Source organism: Aedes albopictus, chromosome 1 (assembly GCF_035046485.1).
Source record: "Aedes albopictus strain Foshan chromosome 1, AalbF5, whole genome shotgun sequence".
Lineage (NCBI taxonomy): Eukaryota > Metazoa > Arthropoda > Insecta > Diptera > Culicidae > Aedes > Aedes albopictus.
The window spans coordinates 59702472-59719789 of NC_085136.1; the positions used below are offsets into that span (position 1 = coordinate 59702472).

Here is a 17318-nt window from a genome sequence, read left to right on the forward strand (position 1 = left end):
GGAATTGCTCAGGAAATTCCTGGAGGAATTCCTTTGAAAATTCGTGGAGGAATTTCTTCAGAAATTCGTGAATGAATTCTTTCGGAAAATTTCTGGAGCAATTCCTTCGGAAATTCATGGAGGAACTCCTTCGGAAAATGCTTTAGGATTTCCTTCGCAAAATAACTGGAGGAATTCCTTCGGACATTCATGGAGGAATTCCTTCGGAAATTCCAGGAGGACATCCTTTAAAAATTCCAAGAGGAATTTCTTTGAAATTTCCTAGAAAATTTCTTCGGAAATTCTAGGAGGAATTTCTTCGGAAATTCTTGGAGGAATTTCTTCGGAAATTCTTGGAGGAATTTCTTCGGAAATGCGTAGAGGCATTCCGTCGGAAAATTTCTGGAGGAATTCCTTCGGAAATTCATGGAGGCATACCTTCGGAAAACTCTTTAGAAATTCCTTGGCAAAATTCCTGGAGGAATTTGTTCGGCAATTCAAGGAGGGATTTCTTCGGACATTTATGAAGGAATTCCTTCGGATATTCCAGGAGGAAATCCTTTGAAGATTCCAAGAGGAATTTCCTTGAAAATTCCTTCGGAAATTCCTCCTGAAATTTGTAGAGGAATTTTTCCGAAATTTCCTGGAGGAATTTCTCCGGAAGTTCCTGGAGGATTTCCCTCGGAAATTCCTGGAGAAATTGCCACGAAAATTCCTGGAGGAATTCTCTCGGAAATACATGGAGGAATTCATTCGGGAAAATCCTGAAGGAATTCCTTCGCAAAATTCCTGGTGGAATTACATCGGAAATTCATGGAGAAATTCCAGGAATTTCGAACAGAATTTCTCCTGGAATTTCTGATGGAATTCTTCCTGGAATTTCAAAAAAAAAATCTTCAGGAATTTACAAAAGAGTTTCTCCAGGAATTTCCGAAGGAATTTCCAAAGGAATTCCTCCAGGAATTTCCAATGGAATTCCTCCGGTAATTAAAAAAAAATCTCCAAGAATTTCCGAAGGAATGCATCCAAGAGATTCCGGAGGGATTTCTCCAGGAATTTTCGGAAAAATTCTCCTAAGAATTTCTGAAAGAATTCCTGCAGGAATTTCCAAAGGAATTCCTCCATGAATCTTCAAACGAATTCGTCCAGCAATTTCCGAAGGAATTCCTCCCGGAATTTCCGCAAGAATTCCTCCAGGAATTTTTGAAGGAATTCCTAACGGAATTTGAATTCCTCCATGAATTTTCGAGGGAATTCCTCTTGGAATTTCCAAAAATAAAATCCAAAAAGACTTTCCGAAAAAAATTCTCCAGGAATTTCCGAAGGAATTCGTCCAGTAATTTCCGAAGGAATTCCTCCAGGAATCATAAAAAGCATTCCTCTAAGAAGTTTAGAATGATTTTCTAAGGAAATTCCGAACGAATTCCTTCAGGAATTCTTCCAAGAATTTGCGAAGGGATTCCTCCAAGAATTTTGGAAGGAATTCCTTCTGGATTTTTTAAGAAATCCCTCCAGGATTTTTTGAAGGAATTGCTTCAGGAATTTCCGAAGCAATTCCTCCCGGAATTTCCGAAAGAATTTCTCCAGGAATTCCTTCTGGAATTTCCGAATGAATTCCTCCAGGAATCTCCAAAGGAATTTGTCCAGCAATTTCCGAAGCAATTCCTCCCGGAATTTCTGATAGAATTCCTCCAGAAATTTCCGAAAGTATTCATCCTAGATTTTTCGAAGGACCTCGCTAAGGAATTTTCGATTGAATTCCTCCAGTAATTTCTGAACGAAATCCTTCAGGAATTTCCGATAGAATTTCTCCAGAAATTTCCGAAGGAATTCTTCCAGGATTTTGCGAAGGGATTCCTCCAAGAATTTTGGAAGGAATTTCTCCCGGAGTTTCCAATGGAATTCGTCCAGCAATTTCCGATGGAATTCCTTCAGGAATTTCCGAAAGAACTCCTCCAGGAATTCCTAAAGGAATTTCTCCTGGAATTTCCGAATGAATTCCTCCGGGAATCTGCAAAGGAATTCGTCCAGCAATTTCCGAAGGAATTCATCCCGAAATTTCTGAAAGAATTATTCCAGGAATTTTTTGAAGGAATTCCTAATGGAATTTCCGAAGGAATTCCTCCCGGAATTTTCGAAAGAATTCCTTCAGGATTTTTGGAAGGAATTCTGCTAGGAATTTCCGACGGTATCCCTCCAGGAATTCCCAAAAAAAAATCTAAAAAGAATTTCCGAAGAAATTCCTCCAGGAATTTCCACAAGAATTCGTCCAGTAATTTCCGAAGGAATTCCTCCAGTAATTGCCGAAAAAATTATTGCAGGAATTTCCGAAGGAATTGCTCCTGGAATTTCCAATGAAATTCGTCGAGCAATTTCTGAAGGAATTCCTCCCGGAATTTACGAAAGAATTCCACCAGAAATTCCTAAAGGAATTCATCCTGGAATTCCAAAGGAAATCGTCCAGCAATTTCCGAAGGAATTCCTCTCGAAATTTCTGAAAGAATTCCTCCAGGAATTTCCGAAGGAATTCCTCCAGGAATTTCCGAAGGAATTCCTCCTGGAATTTCCGAAGGAATTCCTCCAGGAATTCCGCTAGGAATTTCCGAAGGAATTCCTGCAAGAATTTCCAAAAAAAAAAATCCAAAAAGTATTTCCGAAAAAAATCCTCCAGGACTTTCCGAAGGAATTCCTCCAGGAATTTTCAATGACATTCGTTCAGCAATTTCCGAAGGAATTCTCCAGGAATTTCCAAAAGTATTCCTCCAGGAAGTTTGGAATTATTTTGTCCAGGAATTTCGAAAGGAATTCACCAAAGCATTTCCTCACGAATTTCTCTATGGATTTCTGAAAGAATTCCTCCAGAAATCTCCGAAGGTATTCATCCAAGATTTTCCCAAGGAACTGCCCAAGGAATTTCCGAAGGGATTCCTCCAGGAATTTCTGAAGGAATTGCTTCAGGAATTTCCGAAGGAATCCTTCAGGAATTTCCGAAGGAATTTCTTCAGGAATTTCCAAAGGAATTCCTTCAGGAATTTCCGATGGAATTCTTTCAGGAATTTGCGAAGGGATTCCTCCAGGAATATTGGATGGAATTCCTTCAGGAATTTCCAAAGGAATTCCTCCATGTATTTCCGAAGGAATACCCTCAGGAATTTTCGAAGATATTCCTCCAAGAATTTCCGAAGGAATTCCTGCATACATTAAAAAAAATACGGGGATGCAGGAGAATTTTATTTTTACTAGTCAAAAGCAGCTCTGATCATCTAAGTTTTTGGGTAAAGTTAGAATATAGTTGCTCGATCAGGGGGGGGCCACGGCCCCCCCTGCCCCTCCCTGGCTACGCCCTTGATCCCTTCCCTATTACCCCTTCCCATCCACATAACGTGTTTCTTATCGTTTCAGAGAGCGATCAATGGCGCTTAAGCCTAGGCTTGTTAGCCAGGACACATGGTCCAAATGCCTGTGCCCCATCCCGGAAGCAAAAAGGAGTGACAAATTTCTTAGCTATGTTACTCCCAACGACGGTGTAAAAAAATCACTTACACTCACATCAACACATCTACATGATCCACTCAAATACACTTACACAATCTGAATCTTGCCGCATCACTCGCTTATAGTGAATCCCCAATCAACCCTTTCCAAATATCCAACTCCTTGACACTTATGGGGGTGTCGGTGAGTCGCTGACCTCTTGTAAAGTAGGTGTCATATCATCACATCCTTCCCTATCCTCGTAACGGAGAAGATGGGCGTGGCCGACAATGGAAGTTCTCATGTCTTTTTTACTTCAACCTCTGATTGGATAGCTGTTCCTTCCGAAATAGCATTCCATAAGCAATTAGAATAGGAGTATTTAAGTTTTAACATGACAACTTTCAGTATCTCTCTCTCTCTCTCTCTTCTTGGCGTGACGTCCTCATTGGGACAAAGCCTGCTTCTCAGCTTAGTGTTCTATGAGCACTTCCACAGTTATTAACTGAGAGCTTCCTCTGCCAATGACCATTTTGCATGTGTATATCGTGTGGCAGGCACGAAGATACTCTATGCCCAAGGAAGTCAAGGAAATTTCCTTTACGAAAAGATCCTGGACCGACCGGGAATCGAACCCGTCACCCTCAGCACGGTCATGCTGAATACCCGTGCGTTTACCGCCTCGGCTATGTGGGCCCTTAACTTTCAGTATACAATCTACGAATTACTCCGTTACAACGCAACGCAACGCAACGTAATCATCCAGGGTTTCCTTCGGGAATCCCTCCAGGCATTCTTTAAGGAGTTCCCCTAGGGATTTCTCCGACAATTCATCCAGGGATTCCTCGAGGAATTCATCCCGAGATTCCTCCAAGAGTTCTTCCATGGATTCCTCCAGGAATTTCTCCTGGAATTCCACCACGGATTCCTTCAATAATTTCTGCATGGATTCATCCAGACATTCAGACATTCCTTTGGTGACTCATCCGTGAATTTCTCCAGAGATTCCCATAGGGTTTGTCCATAACCACCCCCCCCCCCCCCCGCGTGGTCTTTCGTTCATACATTTTTTTTAAATTTGTATGGAGCGTGGTCTTCGCCCGAACCACCCCCTCGGACAACCCCCCCCCCTCCCAAGTTGACAACGTGGTTTATGGATGACCCCTTGTATCACTGACAAATCGCATCACTGGTCAATCGCCTGTGATGCGATTCGTGAATGATACAAGTGGTGTTGTGCAAAAGATTTTTCCATGTTTTCGAACATCTTTAATATTTATAGCTTTTCAACGACAATACACTAAATTGTATGAATTACGTGCGGAAATTCCTTCCTAATTATGATATTCAACAGCTGTTTCGCTCGCTATTTTTCATTCTTCGCCATTTACCATTCATTCATTCGCTTCCGATCCAAACGACGAACGAACAGCAACGAATAACAATGTGAAGCAACTTACGTATCGCATCCTACTGGAGATGGGGTTGCGTATTTGATCATGACACCTATTAAACGCATCTATCTCGAATCACTTCAGCAAAGAAGAGTGAATATGAATGGAATTAGGCCAATATACGGATCCTTGCTCCAGGAATTCAAGGGATTTCTTCAGAAATTCCTCCAGAGATGACTGCAGGAATTCCTCTTGTGATTCCTTCAGAAATTCTTCTCGGGAATGCTTGAAAAAATGCTCATGGGTTCCTTCGGAAATTAAAAAAAAAATCCCCTTTGGTAGGGATGCATCCAAGAATTTCACCACGCTGATTTGTGTAGAACAGGCGTGCGTTTTTTTGTCGTATTGTACAAAATACAACAGCTTGACTGCTGAAGAGTTAAATATAGTTTTCTGAATATAATGTAACAGACGTAATACTTAGAACAACTTTCTTTAAAAAACATCGTCACGAAAGTGTAACCGCCCAATGCTAAACGTACAGTGGTTGTCCGGGCCATCACTAGGTGGTGGTAGTGAACAAACGTTTAAGAAAAGTTAAAACTATGCCAGCGCGTTGCAAGTGATCAATTGACCAACTATCGAAAATTTGAATCAACTGTTAAAAAGGTGATCGATGAGAAGCGACCGGAGTGTGACGTCTGTTTCTCTGTGATGTTATCATATACAATTTCATAGTGTTGCGTTTAGCCATAAAAGCTAGCAACTATACATTTGATAAGGGTGCTTGCCCCTTGAATAAAAAGCTGGCTACGCCCTTGACAGCTGTTGCATTTCTTCGCAGTTCGGATCTACCTGGCGTCTTTGCATTCTTTGATACCGTTCTACATTCTGTCGAGCCTCAGGCTGCAGCATGACCGTCCTCGCTCTTCTCTTCCAAAATCTCTTTACACTCATCGTCAAACCAATCGTTCCTTTGGCTCCGTTCCACATACCCAACGTTGGTATTAGCTGTGTTGCTGATGGTTGCTTTTATCGTATTCCAGCTATCCTCGAGAGCCCAGACAACCAGTAATCATACAAGATGATGTACGGAGACGTGTCGTTCGTCAATCAGGACATATTCGATTTGAGATTCCACCTGCAGTGGTGAACTCCAGGTGTAACAATAGGGGATATTGAGCTAGAAGTAGGTGCTACGTCTTTGGCGCCATATGCAGCAATTGGCTTCTTTAACGGTGTTGAGATAATTCGATATTCTGAATCTGCATGCCAAACTAAGCCGAAATCCAAATTTTCATGAATTTTGGAGTCCGGGAACCTATTTAAAAATCAATTTGAAGTTTGTATGGGAGCGATTTGTCGAATCACCCCTCGTCGCAGTTTGTACGGGGCGGAGCTGTCAAACAGTTGCGCAGCTGTCAAAAGGTGATTTCAAAAAATCTCTTTGAAATTGATTTTAGGTACCAAAACAGAGTTCTAAAAATCTGAAAAAAATCATAGTGACTCAGAAAAAGGTGCTCTTTCGTATAAAAGCATAAAATCAACAAATTTTTCTAAATTTAAAAACCCAATTGTACATGCTGGGAACCTGAAGGATCGCGGTTAAAGTTTCTCCAGATTGGTAGAAATTGATATCTACCTGATAATGAGGCGTCCGATTTGATTGTGGTCTTTGGTGAAGTTGTAGCTAATAGAGTTGCCAAATGAAAACCGAGGCTAACTAACTCTCTAAGACATTTGGGAAAGTGTTACGGTCGATTGAATGAAAAGCATCGTTTTCCCATACTAATTTCCATACAAACTATGAAGGGCTTGTGCAGTCTCAATTTTTAATCAAATCAGCTCAAATTTTGGGATAAGCAATCACATGTTCTTACAAATAACGAAAAAAGGATATAAATTTACCTTTTTTAACGACCGGTTTCGGGTTTGTTGTCACCCATCATCAGGACGATGTCCAACTGATTACTAAGTAAAACTAATACAGCTTCATACTTGGAACAGTATACGTCAAACACGTTGGTGGTGGCTCATTTGATTTTTCGTTTCGTCAAGTGGAATAGTGTAGATGTTATTGGAGCTTCGTCTTCATTCATCAACGGCTGCTCCGCAGTCGCAATGTACATCGACTCCCATGCGTTGAGGTGTGAGACTTTCCTCACACACTTTTTCAGTTTAGCTTGATCCCAGTTTACTGAATGGTTTAGTTCTGTTGTGTGTGCTGCTACGCTCGAATCATGGGCCCTCTGATTTTCAACCGCGTTTCTGTGTTCCCTCAGACGTGTTTTGAATTTTCGTTGAGTTTGCCCAATGTAAACAGCTGGGCAGCTTTTACATGGAATTTCGTAGATTCCGGACAGATCTTTCTTGGGAACTTTATCCTTAAGGGAGCAAAGACGGTCCTTCAGAGTATTACTACTTTTATAAACTGTTTTAAATCCATGGTGTTTCAGAGTTTTCTGGATTGTGTTAGTCACCTTCGGGTAGAAGGGTAAGCTAACCCTTTGAAGCTCTTCGTGATCTGGTTGTAATGTAGTGGCGTGTTGTCTATGTCTCTTCCTCTCGTGTTTCCGTAATATTTTGTTAATGAAACCTTCGTCGTAACCATTCAATATAGCGGAATCGTGGATTTTTCTTTTCTCTTCCAAAAACTCGTTCCTTTCCATTGGAATATTATAGAGGCGGTGAGCCATTGAATGGTACGCGGCTTGCTTTTGGGAGCCAAAGTGATTAGAGTCTGAGGTAATATAGCGGTCAGTAGATATTGGTTTCCGATAGATGCCAAACTTCAACCTATTATCCTCATTCTTCGAAATTAACAAATCCAAGAACGGAAGTTTTCCCTCAACTTCCTTCTCAACGGTGAATTTGATTGTGCTATGTTTAGAGTTTAGTAATTCAAGGGTTTGGTTTAGGTAGCGTTCCTTCACAACAGCAAAAATGTCGTCTACATATCTACGCCACACTCGAGGGAAGAGTTTTTCTTTTTCCAGGTCTATTTCCAAGTCGCTCATGAAAACTTCAGCCAAAAGTGGCGAAAGTTTGCTTCCCATGCTCAATCCAAAGGTTTGCTTGTAAAATTTACCTCTAAAGGCGAAGTAGTTTTGGCTCATGCATACCTCTGCTACCGTGAGGTACGCCTCGATGTGATTCGGGGCTGCTCGTTTGCGTTCCAAATGTCTGCGTAAACTCCTAAGGGCCTCATCCACAGGCACATTCGGGAACAACGAAACAACGTCGAAAGACACGAGTATTTCGCCTCTTCGTACCTCAAAGTCCTTCAGCTGTTCCGAAAACTCTATAGAGTTTTTAACACTTTTTCCGTGGGTTACTGGATACCTTTTCATTTCATCCACCAACTATGCAGCCATTTTTTCCGTCGGAGTGCAAATGTTCGATGAGATGGGCCGCATTGCCACGGGATTCTTGTGGATCTTTGGCAAGCAGTACAATGATGCAACCTTTGGATTCGGGACGAGAAACTTTCTTTCTAACTTTTCTTCACCCATCAAAAGTGCAACTTTTTGTCGTGTACAATTAGCTTCCTCAATCAGGGCGTTGAGAGGATCCTTCGGCTTACCATTTTTGTACTTTCATTCAGTGTAGGGTCCCGAGTGGATCATATTCAGGACCTTGGAGTCGTAGTCTTCCTTGTTCATGATCACCACTGCGTTACCTTCCCGTCTGCCCGGGAGTAGACAACGTCGTGGGCACTTAGTTGTTTAATTGTGGATTCTATCTTAGAGATGGCTTGTTTCGAGTTGTCTTGTTTTTTTGCTGTTTTCAGAATGCAGCGTTCAACATCGCGACGAAGGGCGGACTTCGATGGAACATTTGTATACTGTATGGCACTGATTGAGGAAGCTAATTGTACACGACAAAAAGTTGCACTTTTGATGGGTGAAGAAAAGTTAGAAAGAAAGTTTCTCGTCCCGAATCCAAAGGTTGCATCATTGTACTGCTTGCCAAAGATCCACAAGAATCCCGTGGCGATGCGGCCCATCTCATCGAACATTTGCACTCCGACGGAAAAAATGGCTGCATGGTTGGTGGATGAAATGAAAAGGTATCCAGTAACCCACGGAAAAAGTGTTAAAAACTCTATAGAGTTTTCGGAACAGCTGAAGGACTTTGAGGTACGAAGAGGCGAAATACTCGTGTCTTTCGACGTTGTTTCGTTGTTCCCGAATGTGCCTGTGGATGAGGCCCTTAGGAGTTTACGCAGACATTTGGAACGCAAACGAGCAGCCCCGAATCACATCGAGGCGTACCTCACGGTAGCAGAGGTATGCATGAGCCAAAACTACTTCGCCTTTAGAGGTAAGTTTTACAAGCAAACCTTTGGATTGAGCATGGGAAGCAAACTTTCGCCACTTTTGGCTGAAGTTTTCATGAGCGACTTGGAAATAGACCTGGAAAAAGAAAAACTCTTCCCTCGAGTGTGGCGTAGATATGTAGACGACATTTTTGCTGTTGTGAAGGAACGCTACCTAAACCAAACCCTTGAATTACTAAACTCTAAACATAGCACAATCAAATTCACCGTTGAGAAGGAAGTTGAGGGAAAACTTCCGTTCTTGGATTTGTTAATTTCGAAGAATGAGGATAATAGGTTGAAGTTTGGCATCTATCGGAAACCAATATCTACTGACCGCTATATTACCTCAGACTCTAATCACTTTGGCTCCCAAAAGCAAGCCGCGTACCATTCAATGGCTCACCGCCTCTACAATATTCCAATGGAAAGGAACGAGTTTTTGGAAGAGAAAAGAAAAATCCACGATTCCGCTATATTGAATGGTTACGACGAAGGTTTCATTAACAAAATATTACGGAAACACGAGAGGAAGAGACATAGACAACACGCCACTACATTACAACCAGATCACGAAGAGCTTCAAAGGGTTAGCTTACCCTTCTACCCGAAGGTGACTAACACAATCCAGAAAACTCTGAAACACCATGGATTTAAAACAGTTTATAAAAGTAGTAATACTCTGAAGGACCGTCTTTGCTCCCTTAAGGATAAAGTTCCCAAGAAAGATCTGTCCGGAATCTACGAAATTCCATGTAAAAGCTGCCCAGCTGTTTACATTGGGCAAACTCAACGAAAATTCAAAACACGTCTGAGGGAACACAGAAACGCGGTTGAAAATCAGAGGGCCCATGATTCGAGCGTAGCAGCACACACAACAGAACTAAACCATTCAGTAAACTGGGATCAAGCTAAACTGAAAAAGTGTGTGAGGAAAGTCTCACACCTCAACGCATGGGAGTCGATGTACATTGCGACTGCGGAGCAGCCGTTGATGAATGAAGACGAAGCTCCAATAACATCTACACTATAGAGCTTGCTGACGTTTATTCACCTTTCTCTTTCAAACATGCAGGCGGAATAGAATTTGTTGTCATCAGGAAAGGTTTCCCGATGAAAACAAATCCTATCCCGCCTGCATGCTTGAAAGAGAGAGGTGAATAAACGTCAGCAAGCTCTATTCCACTTGACGAAACGAAAAATCAAATGAGCCACCACCAACGTGTTTGACGTATACTGTTCCAAGTATGAAGCTGTATTAGTTTTACTTAGTAATCAGTTGGACATCGTCCTGATGATGGGTGACAACAAACCCGAAACCGGTCGTTAAAAAAGGTAAATTTATATCCTTTTTTCGTTATTTGTAAGAACAAAAAGTGTTATGTCCTGTTTCCGCGTCGTGTCGTGTGATTGTGATATAGTTCTTACGTTGCACTAATCTCAAAAATATGAGTTTTGGGATAAGACATAGTTTTTGCTGTGGAATCTTTGTTACGAATCGAATTAACGGTGTGGAGCAAAAACGATTTTTGGATTACGGATTTTTCTTAGATCAAAACTTTTCATGCAACGCGTAGTACCTCTATAGCTAGATGAAAGAAGGGGTACGGACCCCCTCTTCCATCCTTCTCTTTCTAGTATTTGTTCAGAAATGTGAGTGAGAAAAAAGAATAATCTGGCTACGCCGTCGGAAAACTTCCCAAGAGGTAGCACTAGAATGTGAATCTTCCATCTTGAAACTCCCCAGAGTCCTGAAATTCCTCTTGAGATTCCTCCAGTAATGCTTGCTGGGAATTCTTCATGTGATTTCTCCGGGGATTCCTAAAAGGATTGATCCATACATTCTTGTAGACGTTTTTATGGGATTCTTCCTGGAGTTCCTCCAAAAATTTCAGCTTTTCATCCTGGAATTCCCCTAGATTCTTCAGAACTTCCTGCTGAGATTTCTCCGGGAAATTCCAGTTGCTACAGGAATTTCTGTTGGGATTTTACTAAGAGTTTTTTATGAGGTTCTTAAAATAATTCTGTTATAATTTCTTCAGAAATTCTGCTGGTATTCTTCCAGGAACGCCTCTTGTAATTTCTCTACAGATTTCTAAAAAGGTTGCAGAGCGTTTCTTCAGGGATTCCTCAAGCACGTCCAGCTGTGATTTCTCATGAAATTCGTGCAGCATGATAACTCATTCGGAAATTTCTCTAGATATTCCATCATCTTTTTTATCGAGGAAGATCTCCAGATTTCTCCAGGAACTTCTCCGGAGACTGATCCCGAAATTCCACTTGTGATTCCTACTGTAATTCTTCTAGAGAATTCTCCCGGAATCGCTTCGGGAATCCTTTCAGGAAATTCGCTGGGATAGCACCAGGAACCAGTCATGGGGTCTCCAGTTAGCCTAGTGGTTTAGGTCATGGATCGCCAATCCGGAGACGGCGGGTTCGATTCCCGTTCCGGTCGAGAAAATTTTCTCGACTCCCAGGGCATAGTGTATCATTGTAGGGTATTGTACCATTTGGGCAGATGTACCTATTTTGGGCACTTGCCACTATAACTAAGTCAATTTCAAACCGATTGATTTGAATTTTTGTACAGAGTTGGATACTGTACGTCACGTGCCTAATTCTGTACAAAATGTCAATTCAATTGGTTTGAAATTGACTTAGTTATAGCGGCAAGTGCCCAAAATAGGTACACCTGCCCAAATGGTACAAGACCCTACTTGCCTCACAATATACAAATTCATGGAATGGCAAGCAAAGGAAGCCATTCAATTAATAACTGTGGAAGTGCTAAAAGAACACTAATTTGAAAAGAGGTATGCAAAGATCCAGTGAGAACGTCGAAAAGAAGAAGAAGAAGTAGTAGTAGAAGAAGAAGAAGAAGAAGAAGTAGAAGAAGAAGAAGAAGAAGTAGTAGTAGTAGTAGTAGTAGTAGAAGAAGAAGAAGAAGAAGAAGAAGAAGAAGAAGAAGAAGAAGAAGGCGAAGAAGTAGAAGAAGAAGAAGGCGCACCTGGAACTCCAAGGAGATTGTTTCAGAAATTCAATCGAGAATTTTTAAGAATTCGTTCAAGAATCTCTCTAAGGATTTCCTGAGGATTCCTTATAGGGATTAGTCAGGGATTTCTAATGCGACTCTTCCAGTGATCCATCAAAGAATTCCTTAATTGTTTTACCAGGTATTGCTATAGATATTTTTCCAGGGATTTATCTAAGAATGAAATCTTTAGAAATTTCACCAGTTGTTTTTATGAAGATTCCTGCAACGATTCCGAAGATTTTTATCCAAAAAATACAAGAGGAAATCCAGAGATTTATTCTGTAGTGATGCGTCAAGAAATTCATTATGACATTGCTCTAGGAAGTGGTTCAAGGATTTTTTAGGGATATTTTAGAAATTTCCCTTGAGGTTTTCTTCAAAGAATTTCACATTGTTGTGATAAGAGTGCTTTTCCATTACTGGTGTCACCAATCTTAGTATCCCGTGACATCTGATCAGCTTCCGCTGCCGTCTTCTATTATATCACTCTGGATTTAAAACTCACAAACTGTCATAAATGTTACAATTATTATAAATTCCGAGATTTTTTCGGGACAACTTCATTCAACTTTGATGCCAATAGTTCAATAGTTCCCCCCCCTCTCGCCCATCTTGCGTATTCTCTCATATACTCAGCGAAGTAAACTACCGAAATTCATCAAAATACCTTATGAAATTTAGCCATAACCTTGGCCATAACTGTAAAGTATGGATGCCATAAGAATACCTTATGAAAATTGAACATGCTTATTAGGCTGACACAAATTTCGATTTTCTCTAATGTCACCCCCCCCCCTCTCTGAAAATTTTTGTCGGAATTCGACATTTTGGGGGGGGGGGGGGCACAAATAAATTGTTTAGGAAATTTAAAAATTTTAAAGTGAAATTAGAGTCGTCGAGAAAATTTCTTAACAAATCCGATGAGTTTGACGATTTTGCCTAATGGTTTGGGTAATTTTTCATGAAATACGCTTATTATTTATCATCCACCCCCTTGACGAGTCAACGAGCAAAGTGACAAAAGAAGAAAATGAGATTTGTTCCGGCCTTATGACCTAATTACATAAGATAAACTTACGAAAAGAGCAGAAAAATCACAAAATGATGCAGACTGGAATCGATCCATGAACTTCGAGATCACTGAGCTCGTGCCCAACCCACGCGGCTATCGACGCTTGAAAATATCGTGTTGCTAAATGTGTATAAAAGCCAAACTGTGAGTCGATTCTGCGTCATAGACCGCAGAAAATTGTAAAAATTGTTCTAGCCGTTATGAATTGTTTAAAGGCCATTTAATAAGTTAGACCTTAGGGGCCATACACAAATTACGTCACGCTTTTAGGGGGGAGGGGGAGTTTTGCAGAGCGTGACGACCCTTTCAAAAAATTTGAGGTCCCATACAAAAAGTGTGACATAGGGGGGAGGGGGGTGGTTGAAAAACGTAGATTTTTGCGTGACATAATTCGGCACCAACATTTCAAAAGGGCGTAACTGCATTTATAACCAATGCCTTCTTACAAAGCTGTGGAGCGTATCCCATCCCTCTCGAGCAATCCACTAGCACAAATAGAAAGATAAAATCCTCCTCTTTCGATTAATGGATGTGAATTGCGTGAGATGAATGAAATACGACCCACAGCTCTGTGAGAAGGCATTGGTTGCAAAAGCAGTTACGCCCTTTTGAAATGTTGGTGTCGAATTTGTGTATCACCCCTTATGATAATCTTAGGCTTATTTGCCTGAGTGTACCTAATACATGCCATTGCTTGTCGCACTTTCAGAGACTCCCCTTTCCTTTTGAAGGCTATGTCATTTGTTATGCCTAACATATTTTGCTTGCACTTTACGTTAGATTTCTTCACAAAGTATAAAAGGTAATAACCTACCGTAAATCATGTTCCTGCTAGCCATTTTGGACCGTTGCACACCTTTCAGCTGCTGACTGTAGATCTGCTTCTGTATGATCAACTCCTCCATGTTCAACACTTTCCCGCCACTTGACACCGTCAGTGCCGTCGATTCACTTCCCGATCCTGCTCCCCCACCCAACACAGTCTGCTGCTGTTGTTGCTGCTGCTGCTGCCGTCGCAGTGCCACCTGTGCGGCCATAATCCTTTGCCGTTGAACCACCAGCAAACAGCTCTGACAGCAGCACTCCCTCCACCGGCACAACTTCTTATGGCCCCGAAGACACGAAATGACACCATGGTTCCGACAGCGGGCACACTTTGGCGTTCGCAGGTGCTGCCGCACCGTCGTCGTTGTCGTCGCGGAGGAGGACGAAGACGGTTCCGGTGAACTACCATCGTCGTTGTCGTCGTCACGATTCCCGAAATCCAACTCGCGACGAAGGCGATCCATCAAATGTTATTGTACGAGATTAGTTTAGTTGGGTGAAAATGCGAGAACAAATCGTATCAACACCGGAAACACAACCGCGCGGTAAGACGAGATGAGGATTATTGAAATCGCGCGTGGCAGGCCGCTTTGGATTGCTACAGTTTGGTGAAAGCTTGGGTGAAAGCGCGCACAGCATCGTCACGCAAGACGGGAGCGTCGAAGCCGTGAGTGCGTGCGGGAGAGGCAGAAAAATGCTGTCAGTTTCGAACGACGGCGACGTCGGCGAGAGCGACGACGGTGCGTGCGATTGGTTGATCGCAGTGTGCTTTGCTTTGAGTCGTGGGTGATGGGGGGCGGTTCCTAGGTTGCGTCGAATGTGCGAAGCCGGGCTGTGATTGGCAATAAAAGTGCAATGGCGATGGCGATTTTTTAGAAACAGTGGCAGGAAAAAAGAATTTCAGAGTACTTTATTATATCAAATCCTTAGGAAAACGGTATGTAGGTGTAATATTTGTTGTTGTAATGTGATTTTTGTTCTTGTTTAATAATGTTTGCGACAGTTTGAAGATGGAAGATTGTGGACGAGTATGAATATGAGAAATATAACAGTGAACAACAGTGTTGTGAGATTGATTCAACAATAAGGATATAACATAGGTATTATATGGGATTATTTTATATGAATAGGGCAGAGATTTTCGATTAAACAGATACTATTTTGGATGATTAGCCCTTTAGTTGGATATCTGTAGTTCATGAGGACTTTACTTGGTAGATTAGACGACTACTAGTAGGCCGGGAGGCACGGTAATGGCTGGGTATGCTGCGCAATTCAGATCCCATTGTGATCCACTAGCCTCTTCCCAGCAACTCCTATCCCTACCTCCACGCGGTACCGGCCGGAAACTATGAGCAACCTTAGGGACATTGGCGTATCTAGGATTTTTTCCTAGGGGGTGCCTTGGGGGTGCCAGTTTCAGTAGCTTCTACGTTATTTTGCTATTTTCTTAAAAGGAAATACCGATCCACCCTCAATTTCTTAGTATAATGATACACTGCGTCGCGGGAAAAAATAGAATAAATTTAAACGCGCTATATTAAAAAACAGCTTTTTTGGTAAACCCAATCATTGTACAGATGTGAGGTTTGGAAACTTGATATCTTGATTGCGTGTAATACATGCAATTTGTATTTTGGAAATTGTTTTGCAATTTATTTCAATTAAGACTTCTTTTGCAAATCTCTCAGTAATTTCTTTGGATTTGGAAAATTTCTTCGGTAATATCTTTAGATCCCCTTCGGCAATTTCTTTAAGAATTTATTTGGTAATATGTTTAGAAATTGATACTTAACACCTCTCACGCATCTTTTGAAAATTGTACCGGCGATAACTTGAATTTTTTTTTCGCCAATTCCATTACGAGTTTATTTGGCTTTAATCTCATTAGCAAATCCTATGAAATGTTTTCTCGGAAGTTCCTTCGCCAATTTTTTAGTAGTCTTTCAAGCATTGTTTTGTTAATGTCAGCAATTCTATTGATATTTTCTTTTTAAAATTCTTTTAGTAAAGCCTTTGGTAATTCATTCGACAATGACTCTGGAAACTTCCTCGCATTTTTTTTGGAAATGTCTTCGGCAAATCATTCTACTTTTTTTGTGATTTTCGACGTTTTTGGACATTTATTATCTATGCTATTCGGTATTCCTTCGAAAACTTCTTCGGAAATTCTTTTATAAATCGCTTCTATAATTTCAATAAAAATTCTTTAGAAAATTTCTTCTAGATTTCTTCAGTTATTATTTCAGGCATTTCTGCAGCAGATAGTTTTGGAATACCTTCGGCAATTCCGATATTACTTGCATTGAAAATTTGTTTGGGAATTTTATAGGGCAATTTCCTTGAAAATTTTGGAAACTTCGATTATTACTTTGAGAACTTCTTTGGCAATTCCTTTGAAAATTGATTCGACAAATTTCTTAAAGAATTCCTTCAAGAATTTATTTGAAAAAAAAAACAACTGTGGTGGTTCTTAAAAAATTCTGTCACGGTGATACTACGACAATTACTTTTGGAATTCTTTCAAAATTTTATTCAGGAACAAGGTACATCCTGGTAAGCGGAATCGAACACGACCAGTTCCGCCTGGGTGGTGGAGGAATTCGTCTATCTCGGATCCTTACTGACGGCTGACAACAATGTGAGTCGTGAAATTCGAAGGCACATCATCAGCGAAAGTCGGGCCTACAACGGGCTTCAGAAGAAGCAGCGGTCTAAAAAGATTCACCCACGCGCCAAATGCACCATGTACAAAACGCAGTGGTCCTCCACTAACACGAGATATGGACCATGCTCGAGGGGGACCTGCAAGCACTCGGAGTGTTCGAGCGACGCGTGTTAAGGACGATCTTCGGCGATGTGCAAGAGAACGGTGTGTGGCAGGGAAGGATGAACGACGAGCTCGCTTCACTTTACGGCAAACCCAGCTTCCAGAAGGTTGCCAAATCCGGAAGCATACGATGGGCAGGGCATGTTGCAAGAATGTCGGAAAACAACCCAGCAAAGTTGGTGTTCGTGACGGATCCAGTTGGCACAAGAAGGCGTTGAGCGCAGAGAACACGATGGGCGAATCTGGTGGAGCGTGACTTGTCGAGCATCGGGCGTGACCGAGGATGAAGAACGGCAGCCACGAACCGTGTATTATGGAGAAATATTGTTGATTCAGTTTTATCTTGAACTAGCTGTTCCGGCAAACTTTGTCTTGCCGTCTTGTGGTGATTT

At 41.5% G+C, this 17318-nt stretch overlaps 1 protein-coding gene across 1 annotated transcript in view; it reads right to left on the reverse strand.

The window, feature by feature from the left end:
* LOC109427469 (doublesex- and mab-3-related transcription factor 2) overlaps positions 1–14560 on the reverse strand; it is a 40784-nt gene extending 26224 nt beyond the window's left edge. Inside the window, exon 1 of the mRNA XM_019703022.3 lies at positions 14086–14560. Coding sequence (XP_019558567.3) covers positions 14086–14560 — 475 coding nt within the window. The remainder of the gene's footprint in view (positions 1–14085) is intronic.
* Between the last annotated feature and the right edge of the window lie 2758 nt (positions 14561–17318).